Source organism: Epinephelus moara, chromosome 19, assembly GCF_006386435.1.
Source record: "Epinephelus moara isolate mb chromosome 19, YSFRI_EMoa_1.0, whole genome shotgun sequence".
Lineage (NCBI taxonomy): Eukaryota > Metazoa > Chordata > Actinopteri > Perciformes > Serranidae > Epinephelus > Epinephelus moara.
Genome location: NC_065524.1, coordinates 40445259 through 40462920, shown reverse-complemented (window position 1 = coordinate 40462920; position 17662 = coordinate 40445259). Strand labels below are relative to the sequence as shown.

At 44.1% G+C, this 17662-nt stretch overlaps 1 protein-coding gene across 1 annotated transcript in view; it reads right to left on the bottom strand.

Moving 5' to 3' along the window:
• Nucleotides 1–17076, bottom strand: part of LOC126407010 (contactin-associated protein-like 4) — a 104323-nt gene extending 87247 nt beyond the window's left edge. The window contains exon 1 of the mRNA XM_050071653.1: nt 16992–17076. Within this exon, the coding sequence (XP_049927610.1) occupies nt 16992–17076 (85 nt within the window). The remainder of the gene's footprint in view (nt 1–16991) is intronic.
• Between the last annotated feature and the right edge of the window lie 586 nt (nt 17077–17662).

Genomic DNA, 17662 nt, shown 5'->3' with positions numbered 1-17662 from the left:
GAGAGCAACTGTCTGTGGACACCACATGTAAAACCATTCCCTTTTTGGGGGTTGTCTTGCTTTTGCCTCTCCATTGCACCTGTTGTCACTTTGATTTGCACCAAAGCAGCTGAAACTGATTCACAATCACTTGACTGATACGGCAGGGAGGAGGAGTAAAAGCAGAAACAGGCACAGTGAGATGATGAAGAGCTCACCTACAACACGTAAACTGATTCTACCTGCCCTGCTGTGGAAAAACATATGCAGCAAAAATAACAGGGGTGCTGCTTTTAATGACATCACTCAACTCAGCCGTCATCAGTTAGAGACACACCTTCAAGCAGGTTCCCCCGCTGTAAAGAAAATGCAAATATCTGCCGCGCTGGGCTGTCAGTCCAAACCAAACCAAACCAAAGCAAACCAAACCAAACCAAAGCAAACCAAACCAAAGCAAACCACAGCAGCCCATGCCTGTTGAAAAGGGAAGTAACTGAGGTTCTACTAAAGCCCCCATCAATGATCAAACTGTGAAACTGACTTTATCATCTTCACGGTTTCCTGACCTGCACAATGTGAAAAATCATTTGGATACAGACATGTCACTCTGCATTGCAGTATGGGAGGGAAACCTCTGAATCATCTCAGTCATTTATGCTTTCATAGATTTTCTGATGGTCACCAACAAACCTGTGCTGTTTTCATGATACAGTGAAGGATGAGAATCACAACAAAACTTGAGATAAATGTAACAAAATGCACCAATATCATTGGTCTGCAGGAGCCACAGCACTTTTCTCAACTCTTGACCTTTCGGTTGCAGAGCCGCTGTTCTGTAACTGACCCTGACCTGAAGAACCATAAATGAGGTGATGAGGGAGAATGTTTGAGAGACACTGAAGGAGCTGCAGGTGTGCTCTTCCATCTCATTAACTGAGTCATTAAATTGCTCGTCAGATGCATCTTAAAGCGTTGGCTCGGAGCTCGGCTCTGTCCTGCGGTGTTCAATGTCAGCCACAGTCTCTAATACCAACAACATTTACTCGCATTCACCGAGACACTGCCTCAGATCTAATTATCCCTGGTGGCAGGCTGCAGCGTCAGAGGGAACAGATGGTGATCTGCAGTCTAAAGGAGACAGCTCCAGGATGGAGATGTTTGTTAAATTATGTCCACGACTCCTCCACACGCCCCTGAAGTCGATTCTGGCAACTATAGAATAATAAATAAGTTGTCTGTTATTCTACAGCATTGTTCCCAATCTGAGGGTCCCGACCCCAACTACTGCTCGCCAAAGCTTTACAGGGGGTCTCTTTACAGAAATATAAAACATAATCTCAGCATGTTATTCATTTGTTTACAGATACCTGAATTAAATTGGTTTCTTTTAAGTTTGGGTTAAAATTTAACATATAAACTTAAGACACTGTATGTAACTGTGGAGAAAGATGGTCATCAAATACAGACACTTAAGTTTGGTAGTCGGCCCAAACTTCCAACCCAATGCATATTAATTTCACCATTAAAAAAGTGTTCTATGAAAACAACCAAAGAGCTACTCGAACAATGGCCAGGTGTCATGGAGAAGGAAACATTTAAAATCAGTATGATTGTTTCAAATGATGATTACAGGCAGGTGCACAGATAGATCACAGGTGGTGCTCGAGCAACTGCCCTTTGCCCTCTGTCTCGACATGGTGCTCTTTTTGCAACACATTTTTTCTATTTCCTTTAAAAACTTACATTTTAGTTTTCAAATTTGGCCCATGGCATCAATTCTTAAAGTGTGTTGTTTAAACCAGTATCAAAACATCTCAATACAACCAGTCTAACTTAGGCACTAACCCACCATTAACAGTAAGTGAGCTAGTCTGGTGTAAAATCTTCACCAGCTGCCTAGTGTGAGCGGACACAGACACCGGATTGCTTTCCCACTTCCAAACATCTTTGAAAACCAAAACTCAATTGGAGACAAAATTTCCACATCGCATCTCTGATGATTCAGTCAAACAAAACTGACATGCAGATTGTGGCTGCGCTGCGTAAAGAAGGCAGCGGAGGAGAGGAGGAGCGCAGGGCTGCACCTTCTCTGGGATTCTTTAAGAATATTTAAAGCTAATTGAGAAGATGATTATAAGAATTAGCACGTGACTATTTCTAAAAGAAAAGAGGACAAGAGAATGAGGAGATCAGGAGAGCAAACTGAGAAGAGAAAGAAATTCTCTGGTGCTGGCAGAAGGACACCTCCCTGTGGGGTGCACTTTGCTCCACAGCACTTCGTGGTGCATGAAAAAACAAAAACAAATGTGGAGGAGGTGCCCTTTTTTCCATTTAAGCACCTGCCCTGCAAAATGTCCCTAAATTACATCCATAACTCACCCGTATTTTATGGGGGCAAAGTGTTGAAGGAGTCTTTGTGACACGGGATCAATGTCGCAGCCTTTGCGGGAACTTTACTGAACACTCAACATACAACTTCACAGACGGCAACAATGAGACAGTTCACCGAACATTCTCATACTCCTCCTCAGATAAACATCATACCTAACTTTCCATGTGTGTGTGTGTGTATGTGTGTGGGTGTGTTCCTGCCATTTCCAGAACTTGTGCTTATTGCCACAACTTGTTCCTGCTAAAAACATGTGTTTCACCATCACAGTGTTTCACCATCACAGTGTTTCACCATCACAGTGTTTCACCATCACAATGTTTCACCATCACAGTGTTTCACCATCACAGTGTTTCACCATCGCAATGTTTCACCGTCACAATGTTTCACCATCACAGTGTTTCACCGTCACAATGTTTCACCGTCACAATGTTTCACTATCACAGTGTTTCACCATCACAGTGTTTTCCAGGTCATTCTGTTCGAAGACTGCTCCCCAGAGTGAGACCATTCAGGGTTGCTCAATTTTTGTAAACATGTTTTGCTTCTAACGTGCCCTTATTAAGGGTCAAGTATTTCTAGTCCTTTTCACCGCCACAAAAGTTACGCATGTTTAGGGGCGGGGCTGGTTTGAGTGACAGGCCGTCAGCGAGGCTGCAGTCTGTGAGTCAGACCCACCCCTTGTTCCTTCACAGCTCCGCCCTCTCACCCAAATATGGCTCCAAATATGGCTCCAAAAACCAAGATGGTAATGGCTGAAATGCCAAACTTGAGGCTTCAAAACGGGAGTCCACAAACCAGTGGGTGACATCATGGTAGCTACGTCCATTATTTATTCAGACGAAGGATTCATCATGATAAGAACACAGACGAGTTTAAGAACCCATTGTGAATCTGATGGAGAGTTTTCTTGGGACCTTGAAGGAAACTGAGGAAGACATCTGTGAATGAGGCCCAAAGTTCTTCTTCCTATCGTTGGCATCATCTTCTTCTCTTCATCACTGTCGTCTTCTTCCAACAGAGGCCAGTCGGTGAATTTACAGTAATAATGATTTATCTAACTTTAATTATTTTAATGTCACTTTAATACTAATCTTTCCAGTCCAGTCCTTCAGTGGGGGGTCAGAGGTTGGTCTCATGTCAGATGAATATTCTGTAGCTTGGAGGTATTTTCATGCCTCACTCAAGAAACCTTCAGCAGAGAAGATTCGTCCACGCAGACAGTTTGAATCTTTAAAGCTGCTGTTACTCTGCTCATCACTGCACCTGCAGCCAGCGTTGCTTTAACTCATCTGATCCTGTTGTGATGCAGAGTGACAGGGCATCGTGACCTTAGCAGAGTCTGACAGCCTCTTGGACGAAACCGCGAGTCATCTGAGGTGATGGCAGGGCCGTGTGATGAATGAGTGTGTGTTTAGGGAGCGGGAGCTCCGGCCTTCAGCAAATATCAGTGGGTCACAAACGCAGATGGATCGACTGAAGGCCTCGGTTTTATCACTTAACTACTCGCCCCTGGGTTAATAAATCTACACTCCTGACTGACGCTACACGTTTCTCCCGACGGCCGCTGCTGCCGTAATGCTGCCTCAGAGTGCATTCATGGCTCTCCTGCTCTGAACACACATTTTCATAAATGACACTAAAGAGGAAATACGAGACGAGGCTTCTCCTCAGCCTCCTCTCACCTCACTCATCTCAGCTGTCACAAACGTCAGAGTCTCATGAATCATAAAGGACGGCAGCGTTTTACAGAGGAATGCACAACACAGTCACACTGATCAGATTTTATGTTCCTCTTAAGACGTCCAGCTCATTGAAAAATATTAAACGCTGATGTTTTGGTTGACATGGGCAGCATGGAGACATTTTCCCTCCAGCACAGAATATTTATTAAAGTAAATAAATCTGAGTCTGAGGTGGAAGAACAGGGAACATTAACTGAGGTTATACATCAACAAACATTACCCTGAATCATCACATGCACACTACAATCTTTTATTATTTAAAATATATCAATAATCTTAATTTGATACAGGTCCTGTAAACATCACAGTCTGTTTGGATATTCTGAATTAGGACTTATTCTGTAGCATTTTAAAATAAAGATGTGCAATATGTCAGCCTGTTCTCATTCTGAAGCCATCGGATATTGCTGCTTTGTCAGTGATTTCAGCGTCAGGTGCCAAAAGTCACCTTTTGCGGTGCTATGATCCACCGCCTGTCAGTCGACAGCACCTGTTGCAGCAGTTTGACACGCAGACGGGCAGCAACAGTTCTTAATACGGCCAGACGGCACCTGTAGCGACAGTATGATACACCGCTGGATAGCATCTGTTTGAGACACCGACCATGACGATGTAATATGCGGAGCTGGAATGTCCCTATAAGGCGGGGTGGGGGGGTGGGGGGTGTGGACTTTCACTTTCACTTCCTGTATGAATGCAGAGCCAGACCGTGATGTTTTTTTTCCACACCTAACCACATGCGTTTGTTGACATCTCAGCGTTAGTTGCAGCTTTCCAGAATGCCAACAGCAGAGGATACCTAGCACGTAATATGTAGACTTAACAGTCACGGACACAGCGGTGATATGTGATGACTTTGGATGAGAACGTGTTTAATGTGCTGATATTATTCAGGTTTTAGGTGCAGTCTCTGGACATGTACACGTGGCGCATTTGTGATTTTCTTCTCTGTTGGGTTTTTAATCGCAGTTTGAGACACACAGCCTTTGGTGTGTTTACGATCAGCCCAGTGCGTTGTACACACACCAACTGGCTGACAGTTTGATGGCAAACCACAGATACGTTAATTTTTTTGTTTTGTTTTTTTTGTTTCAGGAAGTATGTTCAAACTTTACTTCGCACAATGCTATGGTTAATGTGTCGGCACAAAAATCACTTGGTTAGATCATGTTTTGGCCTAAAATACCTGTTTTTGGGGGACACAAACCTGGAAACAAAGTTACGTCTTTATAAACCACGTTAAAAGTCAACTCATCCTCACTGTGACCTCATCACATGTCCACGTTTGGTCATGGACTTTCCACGTCCACATATGACGTCCAAGGTACCCTGGGTGTGTTGGTTGTTGACGTTCTGGGACGCCGTGTCAACTTCAGCCTGTTACATGCATTGTCTGTTTTCAAAATACACTTCTGTTTTCACAGGAAATGTACAGTTTGCATACAGTCTCTTTCAAAATAAAAGCACTACGTTGGTACAACACTGTGAATTCATGTTTTTTTTTTTGTTGTTTTTGTTGTTGTTTTGTTTTTTTACTTCAACAACACACACACGTGGTTGGGTTTAGGAAAAAAAGAATAGGTTTGGAACACCGGACGGTGAAAGTCAGTGGTTGTTGGGCCCATCCACCATCACTCCCACCCACCCTACATGCTACACTATGAAGGACTTGGAAATCAACAGGATTTGGGGTGTGTGCAAATATCGTGATGCCGACCTTTTCAAGAGGGTTGGAGGAATGACAGAGGGAGGCTGCGTTTGCTACATCGTACACATCAACCATCAGTGGAAAACTCTGAAAAAAATCCTATTTTGAGCGACTCAGCTGTTCCACTATCTAAATTTCAACATGATGAACAAGATGTTTTTAAATCAGAGTATGCACCACTTAATGCAGACAGGAATATTAGTGGAATATTCAGTTTCATCAGCCATGTGAACAGATTAGTAGGAATGCTGTTTTTTATGTTTAGTCTTGACTCCGGGGACACAAAGCATACCTGTCCCAGAAGACCTGAGAGGTCTGGATGGTTCATACTGTCGGAGGGTCAGAAACCATTCAGTGCTTTGTAAACCAATAGTAGTATTTTGAAGTTGATTCTGTGACAGACAGGAAGTCAGTGTAAAGCCCTCAGAACTTTCTTGGTCTTAGTGAGGACTCAAGCAGCAGCGTTCTGAATCCACGACAGCTGTCTGGTGGATTTTTCAGGGGGACGTGTAAAGTTGTAGTTACAGTAGTTGCATCCCCTGAAGATAAATGCAAGGACACGTTTTCCCAGTTTTCTTGCTGAGACATCAGTCCTTTAATCCTTGATATGTTCTTAAGGTGACAGTAGACTGACTCTGTAATTGTTTTAATGTGGCTCTTGAAGTTCAGGTCTAAGTCCATGACTACACCAAGATTTCTGTCTTGGTCTACGGTTTTTATTATTTCCAAGTGAAGCTGAGCGCTGACTTTAATCATTAGTCTTTGCCTCCAAAAACCTTGACCTCAGATTTTTCTTTATTTATGTAACAGGGTGGTTTGAGCCCAGTAGCAGCGCTGAAGACACACAGGACAGTTTATGTTGAACTTTAATATACTGCTTGTCAATCACAGAATGAGCAGGCAGGTAAACAACAGTGAAGGTCAGTTTGGCGGCCTTCCAACACACAGGTTCAGTCCAATACTTTTGATGTAGCACACCAGAGCAGAGAGCTGATGAGTCACTGGCATCCAACGGCGAACAGTTCAAAAGTGTGCAGCGGCACCGAAGGAAGCAGACAGGACGTTAGACAAGCAGAGGGTTCGATACCAGGAGAACACACAAAGAACACCAACACCACTGTGAGAAGCTGGCTGTAGGTTGGCCAGAACTGGCGAGGAGTCGAGGAACCAGCAGTGATGAATGGATTCTGCGGTGCACACACAAAGACAGAATGTAGAGCCACGCAGCGAGGTGGAAGGGAACCATAGGCAGCTGAACAGGGTGACTCACAGCGTCAAGCTGACTGGTAGTCTGTCCACACGGCCAGGTGGAACAGGCGAACAGGAAAGTGAACGCAGAGCTCTTGATCGAGGACAGAAGGTTGAGTGGTTTACCAGGGAGCAGGGGAAGCAGGAAAATCCGAGGCAGATGAGGTCGGCAACACGGAAGCAGCCGAGGGATAAATGCTGGAAAGTGTTGCATGGAAATGACAAAGAACAATCTGGCAACAAGAGTCTATGAAGCTGGAGTATTTATAGCGGCAGGTGATAGGCTGGCAGGTAGGTCTGGTGAAGAGGGCCTATGAGTGGAAATCTACTGGGTTAACTGAGAGAATGGCACATATGGTAGGTCAGAAGTGCCCAAAAATTAACCCTAACCCTACAGACAGTTTTTTTTATCCAGCAGAGATTTCCATATCTACCTGTGAGGAGTGATTGACAGGAGACAGCCCGACATAAAAACACTCAACTCACGCACAACAAGTTTAAACCAAACCAAAGCTTCATGATGACGGGGATGGGATTTGTTTTGGGGCTGAACAAGCTGATGTGTGAATGACAGCAAACATCATCTGCTGAGGGAGGGAAGCTGAAATCCCTGATGTGTGGAGCTCTGCTCTCTGTGTGCAGACTCCAGCAGAGACGCAGGGAATCTAGCTTGGCACAAAATTAAAAGCTCATCCCTCAGATGAAAGCTGACTTCTGCCAGAGCTGCCGAGGACTCAGAGTTTAACTGAAGTTTAACACTTCAGCAGGTAAAAAGAGTGAGCCTGATTTCTCCACTCACTCACAGATCAGGAGTCTCGTTTATAAATATGGCGTACACACAAAACGAGGCCCAAAAGAGGTGTCCACCACTTCCCACGCAAGAGCAGTGATCTGATAAAAACTTTTTATCTGTGATTTAAACAGACTAGATGGGAGAAACTTTGAGCCGTGCTTACAAACATTTCAGAGATGTGAAATCAGCGACAGGTCGGCGCCCGATTGTAGAAAATGTCAAATAACTTTTGGCAAGAGCCATTTTTGGCTTTTGTATCCTACACACTGTTTCATAAATGAGACCCCAGTCGTCTGCTCGGTCTGTTGGGCTTTATCTCAATATGCTCTTGACCAGTGGTCTCATTTATAAAACAGTGCGTAGGATCCATACTAAAAATGTTCGTAGGGACAGAGGCTAAAAATGATATGTGCCAAAAACATTTTCCCATCTCCGAAATGTTCGTAAGCATGGCTCAAAGTTTCTCCCATCAAGTCTGTTTTTTAAAGATCACAACTTTTGTGTGGGAAGTGCTGATGAGGCCTCGTTTTGTGTGTACATAACGGGAGCCAATTAAGAGTGTGTGGATTATTTTTCCAATAAAATATCACCTTTTTTTCCTTATTCTCATCAAACAGGTGTCTCAAGTTATTTTGAGCTGCAGTGATGAATCAGAGAGCAAACGTAGCAGCACTGTCAGGGGTCACTGTGGACTAGCATTAACTCTCCATGAGTTAAAATCCTGATAAAATCAAGTGTTCAGTGTGTAAACGATCTCTCTGTTCTAAAACCAGTGGAAACAATGAAATGATTCCACTGATCTATAACAATATACAGGCTCCTCTTTTCACTGATTGGTCAGAGGTCGGGGTGTTGACAGGCTGTGATGTGATACGCTGACGTTAACCTGTTCCGGAGCTGGTCAGCTGTTCAGCCTCAGTTACCACGGTGATTCATCGCGGTAAAAAGAGAACCAGCTTCACAGCACTGACAACTTAGAGTTAACCCTGAAGGTACCTCGCTAACTCCAAATCCTGCTTCAGTGCAGGCCTCAGGACTCTGCACACCCTTAGGGAGCAATCACACCGAGATGAAACACCAGAAACGCGACGCCAGTAAAACCATTGTTTTCCTATGCTACGGCGCGTCTGACCGGCGTTCAAGCATCTTTTTAGAAGGGCGTTTTTCTGACGTCTTTCTAGACACGCGTTTTTGTAGACGCTTCTTTTTAGATGCGCGTTTTTAGACATGCGTAGACGCTGAAAAGTTACAATATTTTCAACTTTTTGAGCGTCAGTCGCCAATAGCTAGCACACATTGAATAAGTGCTTCCAGCGTTTCAAGCGTCTTTGAAGTGTCCGTGTCTCATTTCTGTGTGATCGCCCCCTAACACTCAGATTTTAGTCATGGACTTCTCTTCAGCTTTTAACACTGTACACACACACACCCTGCTGCACCACCTTCCCAGGTCCATCTTACACTGGTTTCAAGGATAAAGACTTTTTGACCGGACGGACAACAGGTGTTTTTAAATGGTTCTTAATTCACTAAGTTAATTCAGCATCTCCTGTAGCAGTGAAAGTACGCGGGTGACATGGCCCACCTGACTGGCACCAGTGCTCTGTTATAATACCAGCACGCAGTCAACTACCAGGTCCAAACATTTAGTGAGAACTCACCTGAGCTCAACATCGCAAAGACCAAAGAGCTGTGTTGTGGGGGCAGAGAGGAATCACCTTCATCACCTCCTCTTCTCCACCTGCTCAGTGTCCAGGGTCAGCTTCTCACAGCACACTGACTGATGTGAGTCGTCTGTATCGTTGAGCCGTGTCAAAGGAGATTTTCTGTCACTGGGACAGACTCTAAAGTTTATCTATCTATGTACATCAATGTGTTTATGATGGGAAACAAATACATAGTAAACAAAACCTCTAATTCTCATTTAGTCTCGAGCTGACTAACCCTCAGCCTCCACCATCAGCCAACACGTCCCACCTCCAGACATCTCTGGGACAAACCAGCAGACTCTGACATGAGACACGACATCACTTCCTCGTCCTCGTCTCTGTTTGTCCACAGCAACAACAACTGACACATTAGTTTGAACGTGAGCACCTCTCTCCTGGGAGCCTGGTGATTGTGAGTGGTGAGTCACTCCTTATCTGAACACAACACACACACACACACACACACACACACACAAACGGTGCTGTTTAGCATTCCCTTGCACTCCTTTCATCATGTTCACATGTGGCTCCTTATCTCAGGATGCACACACACACACACACACACACACACACACACACACACGCAGGTTAGAGTGCAGCAGTATTATCTGTCATTAGGCTGCGATTAGAACACACACTTCACTGACTCCAAATCAGCTGAGAGAAGAGATAAAAATCCCTCGTCGGACTTACACAACCTCACAGACACACAGACACACAGACACACAGAGTCTGCTGTTTCCCTTCTGAGTGTCTAAAGTCGTGTGTGAATTCCCTCTAACAGCCGCAGCAGCCTGTGAGCCTCATCTGACGCCAGCTTCTTCTTATTGTTCCTGGATCGTGCAGATCAGCGCCCATGTGTTCAGACGGACTGGTTGTCAGGGACGATTGTGCGTTGAAAACTGTGCATCTTTGAAGAGCAGCTGCAAACAGTGTGTGTGTGTGTGTGTGTGTGTGTGTGTGTGTGTGTGTGATAAAAGGATTAATTAAGTAAAGACCTGCACGTTTAATCTCAAACCCTGCAGAAGAAGAAGACGTCCACACATGCTATCATCAGATAATGATTCTGCACTCTGACCTCTGCACATGTTTGCACATACTGTATCCATCTCCTCCCTCCACCTGCTGGCTGTCTTCTCTTTGCTCTCTGTTCAGCGACAAACTTCATTAAAGAGCGTTTTTATGCAGCATGTCGTTTCTTTCCTGAGCTCGCTGATTTCAGATAAATCCCACCGCAAAACTGCTACTGAGCTGTGCTACACACGCAGAAGGCAGTCGCAGGTGCTGCTTGAGCTGCTGCTTTGGTGGATCAGCAGAGAATTACACACACACACACACACACACACACACACACACACTGAAAACACAAATTGAATGTATTCTCATGTAGCGAAGTTTGACTCAGAGGGAAACAAATAACTTCATGTGTCTCACTGTTAAAATATCAACATATATTTACTGTTCATGTCACACATTTAACTTAATCCTCCCACAGACTGTGAGATTATTTCAACCTGATAGGTTTAGTGCAGCTACACTGTGTCACATGGAGCTAATAAACTTGGATACGACATCCAGTCTGATGTGTGCAGACTGTACGATGACAGTGCCGACTGAGTCACAGGCTACGACGTACGATGCAACAGCTTCACATACTGAGTGATGCTGCACAGGTTACTGCTCCAACTGTGAGGCTCAACATGGCTCACATTAATAAATTAATACAATTATTGTTATCACTAGTAAAATTTAAAAAATGTCTGAAAAAATGTTAAGGAAATCTTTTTTTTAATGTTAATAAAATTTTGGAAATAATAAAAAAAAATCCAAAAAAATGTTAATGAAATGTCCGAAAAATTCAGAAAATTTTATTAAAATGACTGAAAAATAAGTTGAACATAAAAACATAAATTGATAAAATTTCCGAAAATATGTTCCTAAAATGTCAGAGAAAAGGTTATTGAAATGTCTGAAAAATTATCACAAAATTTCCCAAAAAAAATGATATAATGCCCAAAAAGTATTATTAAAATGTTGAAAAAAGTTTTGTGGTCACTATATACTGTGGTGTGTGCGTGTGTGTGTGTGTGTGTGTGTGTGTGTGTGTGTGTGTGTGTCTGTGTGTCTTTGTGTGTGTCTGTGTGTCTTTGTGTGTGTCTGTGTGTATGTGTGTTTGCTGTCGCCATCTCCACCAGTGGAATATTCCTAAATTAACCACGGCTTCTCTGACCCCTAAATATTTAGGTGTCAAATCACCAAAGAACTTTTCACATTGCTCATATTGTGTATTTATAATAAATGACTGTCTCTCCTGGCTGCAGTTACTAAGAGAAGTTTAAACTTTTGTAAAGTGGAGGCTTTAAATGAGCCCGCTCAGTTTCCTGCCTCTCCCTGCACTGTTTACGTTCTGTTATTTTGTGTATTGAAATTAGGGCTGCTTCAGTATGGAAAAAATCGTTACCACAATTATTTTGGTCAAAATTGAAATCATGATAATGCGGCGCACATGATGACTTATATTGTTTACACGATGGCATGTCATTTCTGTCTCTACATGGTCGCGCATTTACAACTCTCATCTGCTCTCTGTATCGCGCATGGTGGAGTTCAGCCCTGATGCACACACACACACACACACACAGACCAACCTCTCTCACTCTCCCTCTGCCATTTTCCACGCGCTGTTTGTGAAATCTTCGGCGATCACCTGCCCCTCACATTATTCATAGTTCACCTGCTTGACTGGCTCGTGGAGTGAACAGAAGGGGGGGGGGGGGGGGGGGGGGTGGTATTGAGCATGCGCGGCTTCCGTAAAAGACAAAATAACATCTCCAGGCGTCCGTGACCAAAAATCGTTTACCCTCGATTTCATTAATTTTGAGATTGTTTGACCTCCAAATCGTAATCACAATCACCAGACAATTAGCCTTAATTTAAATTGTGCAAAAATAAAAGCATCAAACATATAATTGGAGACCTGCTCAGAGTAAGTGATGAAGAACTGAGGCAGATTTCATGTTCTTAAACTGATTAAAGAAAAATGACAACGGTGACCTTCTTTGCACGTTCACAGAGATGAAACATAATTCTGCTGCTGCTGATAATTCAATAAGAGAATGAATTCCTGAACGGTGTCTTTCAGTTCAGTAGACCACATTTATCTGCAGGAAAATGATTCAGTAAATGAGATGCAGTTAATGTTTCTTCTTCAGAGCTGCAGCCAAAGGTCACAGACGTTTCCATCCACAGACAATTAACCTCTGAGCTCTCTGACTCTCCACGTCTGTGGTCACTGCACAGAGACAGTTCTAACAGTTTTTCTGTTTCACAGTAACACAGCTGCTGATCAGCATCAATCACTTAACAGTCTCTTTACTGAGCGCTGAATGTTCTCAGTCTGAACCGGTTAGTCCGGAGCCTCTCGGTTCATTTTCAGTTTCCCAGAAGTGTTTTAAACAGGCATAGACCAAAACTCCTCTGGATCAGCTGGGCAGACCTACAGACCTACAGGAAGTCACTAACCAAGCACCGGTATTCGTCGACTTGGGAGTGACATCAGGTTGAAACACCTCCAGGGGCTGACAATGACAACAGACATCAACAAGTTTGGTGGTTTCACATTTCCACGAATGATATCAAGTGCCAGTCGTCCACCTGGGAGTGACTGTCACGTTGATTTGGTCGATTAATATTGGATTGAATCATAATGTTTTTTGACATCTAATGCCAACATTTTTCAAATTATTGCGTCCAATGAAATCTATGCATGGACACAGCTGAATGGTTACAGTCGATAATGATTCATAAAAATGTTAATTGCATGACACCCACAGTGCACAGTGCTCCCTGCACTGGCACTGAAGTATCAGTATCAAAGTTCATCCTCGGGTTGAATCTACCCACCAATCAGCATGCCTGGTAATCTGTGCCATTCGAAACAAATCTGAAGAGAGTGAGTTATGATTTCTAAACAATTATCTAGAGGATTACACAGTGCTGCTGGCGTCTGTTGGACCTTTTGTTTCCTTACAGAGAAAACAGGGCTGCTGATGACGGACTTGTCAGCTGCCAGAGTGCTCAGACATCATGTCACACAGACTGGTCCCTCCACCCACTGCCTCCTCTAAATAAGTCCACTGCTGCTTCAGTGCTGAGCGGGGTCAACGTGACAGAAACATCTGCCCTCTCAACACTGCTTTACCAGCTGTGGTCACTCTGACAAACAGCTGGAGTTCGACCTGGCCTGTGGCTCCAGCTCAGCACCAACACCAAGTCAAATACGATGTGGAGAGAGATGTCGGGGCGTCAGAGATTATAAAGTGGATGATGTACTGTATGTTTGCTCTGTGAGACGGCGAGAAAGAGTTTGAAGCAGGACTTATTAATTGGAGAGAGACATCTTCTTCTCTGTTGGTTATGGCCTCTGATAGGCACTCTGCAGAGTCCGAACCTTTTCCTTCAGGGAAAAGAAATCTCTGTAACTCCTTTATTTTATTCTTTCACAGCCCATAATGTCAGTGTGTCTCTCCAGCAGCTGTTGTCTGTCAGGGGGAGTATAAACCTGACGTGGTAATAGCCAACATTTATCTGTGTGTCCCTGCTCCGCCCACTCTGAATCCGTCTGTGGCGTTTCATTCCCTCACATGTTGGATAAATCTTATTTGCTCAGGCATGTTCACTCTGATACAGCATCAGATCAACATTTACCCTCTGACACTTCATGGGGCCGTGTTGGCAGGACTGTCACTGGTGTGCCGGTGTGCAGCACGTATAAACATCTCCTGTGTAAAATGATTTGCTGTTGACATTTCCATCAACAGGGGCTGTTATCAGGAGCCAAAATAGACCATAAGTTGTGTTGTGCGCTTGTGACTCCTCCGAGGCTTTCTCGGACAGTTCCTCTTGTTTAAAATTGTAACAGTGACGCACTAACTCAGACTTTGCACATGCATATTACAGTCCACGCTGTACCAAATCTCTCCCAACCCTCTGTTGAGTTTTAGATGCAAAGCAGCTGAATGTGAAATGATTTTAAACCAACAAAGGAGAGGGGAAAAAAAACGCATGAAAAACAGATTTATGAAACATCCTGACATCAATGAGAAATACAGCCACAAGCGAGTTCAAGTTCAAGCCATCATGGACCTTTAAAACTTTAAAGCTGGGTAGGATCAAGACCTTTGTTAGTGCAGGACACCTGTATTAAAGGATAACTTTGGTATTTTTCAACCTGGGCCCTATTTCCCCATGTGTATGTGTGCGTATGATTCATAGGTACACCTCGTTCTAAAATTGGTTCAGTATTGAGGGAGGCGGATGCAGCCAGCAGCCGCGAAACGAGCTAAAACGGTAACGGGGGCAAATGCGTCCCGTATAACTTTGCACATTAAAAGTGCTTTTTTTCGGCACTGACCGGTTCAGATCGCCAGTGCTATCTCTGTAAATAGCATACTAAGCGTTTCCCTGACCCTTCACTTCCTCTGGGCTGTGACGTCATCTCGTGAGAGCTTTGCTTGTTGCCGGAAGAAAACAGAGGAGCCATGCTGAGCGCTGCTCAGAGTGGCGCTGGTTGTCCCGGAGTACAGTTGAGAGTTTTACTGCATCGGTATCATGGCTGCATATTTACCCGATTTCGAGAATGAGGATGAGCCCTTTTATTACGATGGCCGCCCGTACTTATTTGAACCCAAGTATATGGACGAGGAGCTCCAACAAATTGAAGAGCAGACGAGGATAGAGAGAGAGGGCCAACGAGCAGACGAGGGTGAAGCAGCGGCTGCACGAACGCGAATCTCTGAGGACTGGTGGTGCTCCTGTGGTTGCTGTGACTCCATGCCCACAGAGGAAGAATGTCTGTGTTGCAACGAGTGGGACCTGTTACATTTGCTCCCATATCTACCTCACGGCTCCCGGCTGCATCCGCCTCCCTCAATATTGAACCAATTTTAAAACGAGTTGTACCTATGAATCATACGCACACATACACATGGGGAAATAGGGCCCAGGCTGAAAAATACCGAAGTTATCCTTTAAAGATTACCAAGAGGTTTTTATGACGATCCGACAGGTGCTCATTCATTAACGCTCAAATCTCTGCTGGGCCACTCTCCTCTTTGGAAACACTGTCGCTTCCTATTGGTCGATTGCAGAAACATTTTGGGGGCATGCTCAAAGGGCTTACTTTAAAAAATCCACCAAGTTTGGTGATATTTGAACAAACTGTCATTGATTTATGGTCAAATTTAGTGAGAGGCCGTAGCACTTGTTTGGAACTGGTGGCGCCCCCTGTTGACCAGTTTCAAAATAATTTTACATCCATGGTTCAACGTTAGAATTCAACATATGCTGCAAGTTTAGTGATGACTGGACAAACGGCCATTATTATCAGTATCATTAAAACCCAGCCAGATATCGATAAGCTTTTAATAACGTTTTATAAGCTTGGTTCAATGATGATTCACAGAAAATCTGATACATATTGGTCCTACAGTTTCAGAGGAGATGTTGTTTTTTTAATTCAGAATGGCAGAGATTTTTGTTGTCTTACTGATTTTTGTGTATTTTCCAAAGAATACATTGAGCTGCACTGATGTGTAAAAGGAGTTTCCTTTCAAAAATAGAATCTTTGGGCCTTAATATAGCGCCACCATCTGGCCAACTGGCGTCATTTTTGAGCAGCATTTGCACACATCTTCCATTTATTGTCTACAAATATACACTCTGAGGGGACTTCATGAAAACATTTCTGGGTTCCAGCCCTTCAGGTTTAAACCCCTGATTAGAAGAAAAAAAAAAGATGGCAATATCATAAAAGATCCAGTTTTAGTGTAAAGTTTGCAGAGACAGGTGAACAGTCTTTCTCCTCTTTCTAGTTACTTCTTCTCTACAAACAATCCTGAATGCATTTTGACCTGTAACATCACATCAGACCCTGTGAGAACAATTCAACTACAAACCGCTCCTCTCATAACAGCGACACCCTGCTTCACATCCACGCAGTCAAACTTCAAACTGCTGCCACAGAGTTGTGCAGCCTGTGTAGCTCCACTGGAGCAGGTGAGGCCAGAGTGCCTTGCTCAAGGGCGACTCTTTAATATGCCGAGCGAGAGGAACTCATTCACTTTCCACACCTACGTGCTCCCTGCACCAACTCCTGCTGCACTACTGAAGAGCAGTGTACAGAAATCTGTGCATCAAATGAAAATCAGTGAGGAGATTTTCCCTAAATTGAGATGCCTTTCAGAAGGACTCATTTGCATGAGTTAATTCACAACATGCACAACTAAAAGTTTTTACAAAGACCGAGAGAATACCTGTATGATCTGCAACACTTTTTTAGACAGTGTAAAGTGATGAGCAGCAGATCCACAGCCCCACATCTGATCCATGCAGACCCCCAAAATAAAAATCTCACTGGACTCACCTCCTCGTGTTGCCTCGTGCGAGCTGAGAAGTATCAGGGTGACCTGTGTAATAATTCCCCAGACTTTTTTACTCCAGAGATCCATGATGAAGTGTAAGTTTACTGCAGAGAAGCCCAGCGGCTGAAGGAGGGAGACAGTCTGCCTCTCTCCTCCTCCACACTCTCACACTCTCCACAACCCTGCTGAATCTTGCACTTCAGCGTCTGCAGCGCTCACCAACATCCGCCTGGCTCCGCGGCGGTGACAGCAGAGACAAGAGGCTACTTTCTGTTCGGCTGCACTCTGCAGAGTGAGGGGAAGGAGGAGAGAGAAGGGGAGAGACACAGAGAGAGAGAGGGAGAGAGAGCTTTCACTACTGTCACGCATTAAAAGGAGCTGAAGACCCTGCGCTCTGCCAAAATCCACCAGCAGAAAGCCTACTGCAGGCTACACTATTCAGCTCTGACAATGTTTGAGAAAGAGTCGTCTCAGGTCCCATTAGGCTGCAGGCTGCTGCTCACAGTCTGGTTGTCATCATGTAACGCCGCAGTTCAAGTCCACTGGTCACGGAAGGGACCCCATCAGCTCAAAGTGCCCCACTGAGAGAAGATACAGGAATTAAAATGACTCTTTAGAATCTAATTACAGGTTTTATCGGTTTATGTTTTACCCCTCACTGGAAGGGAAATCA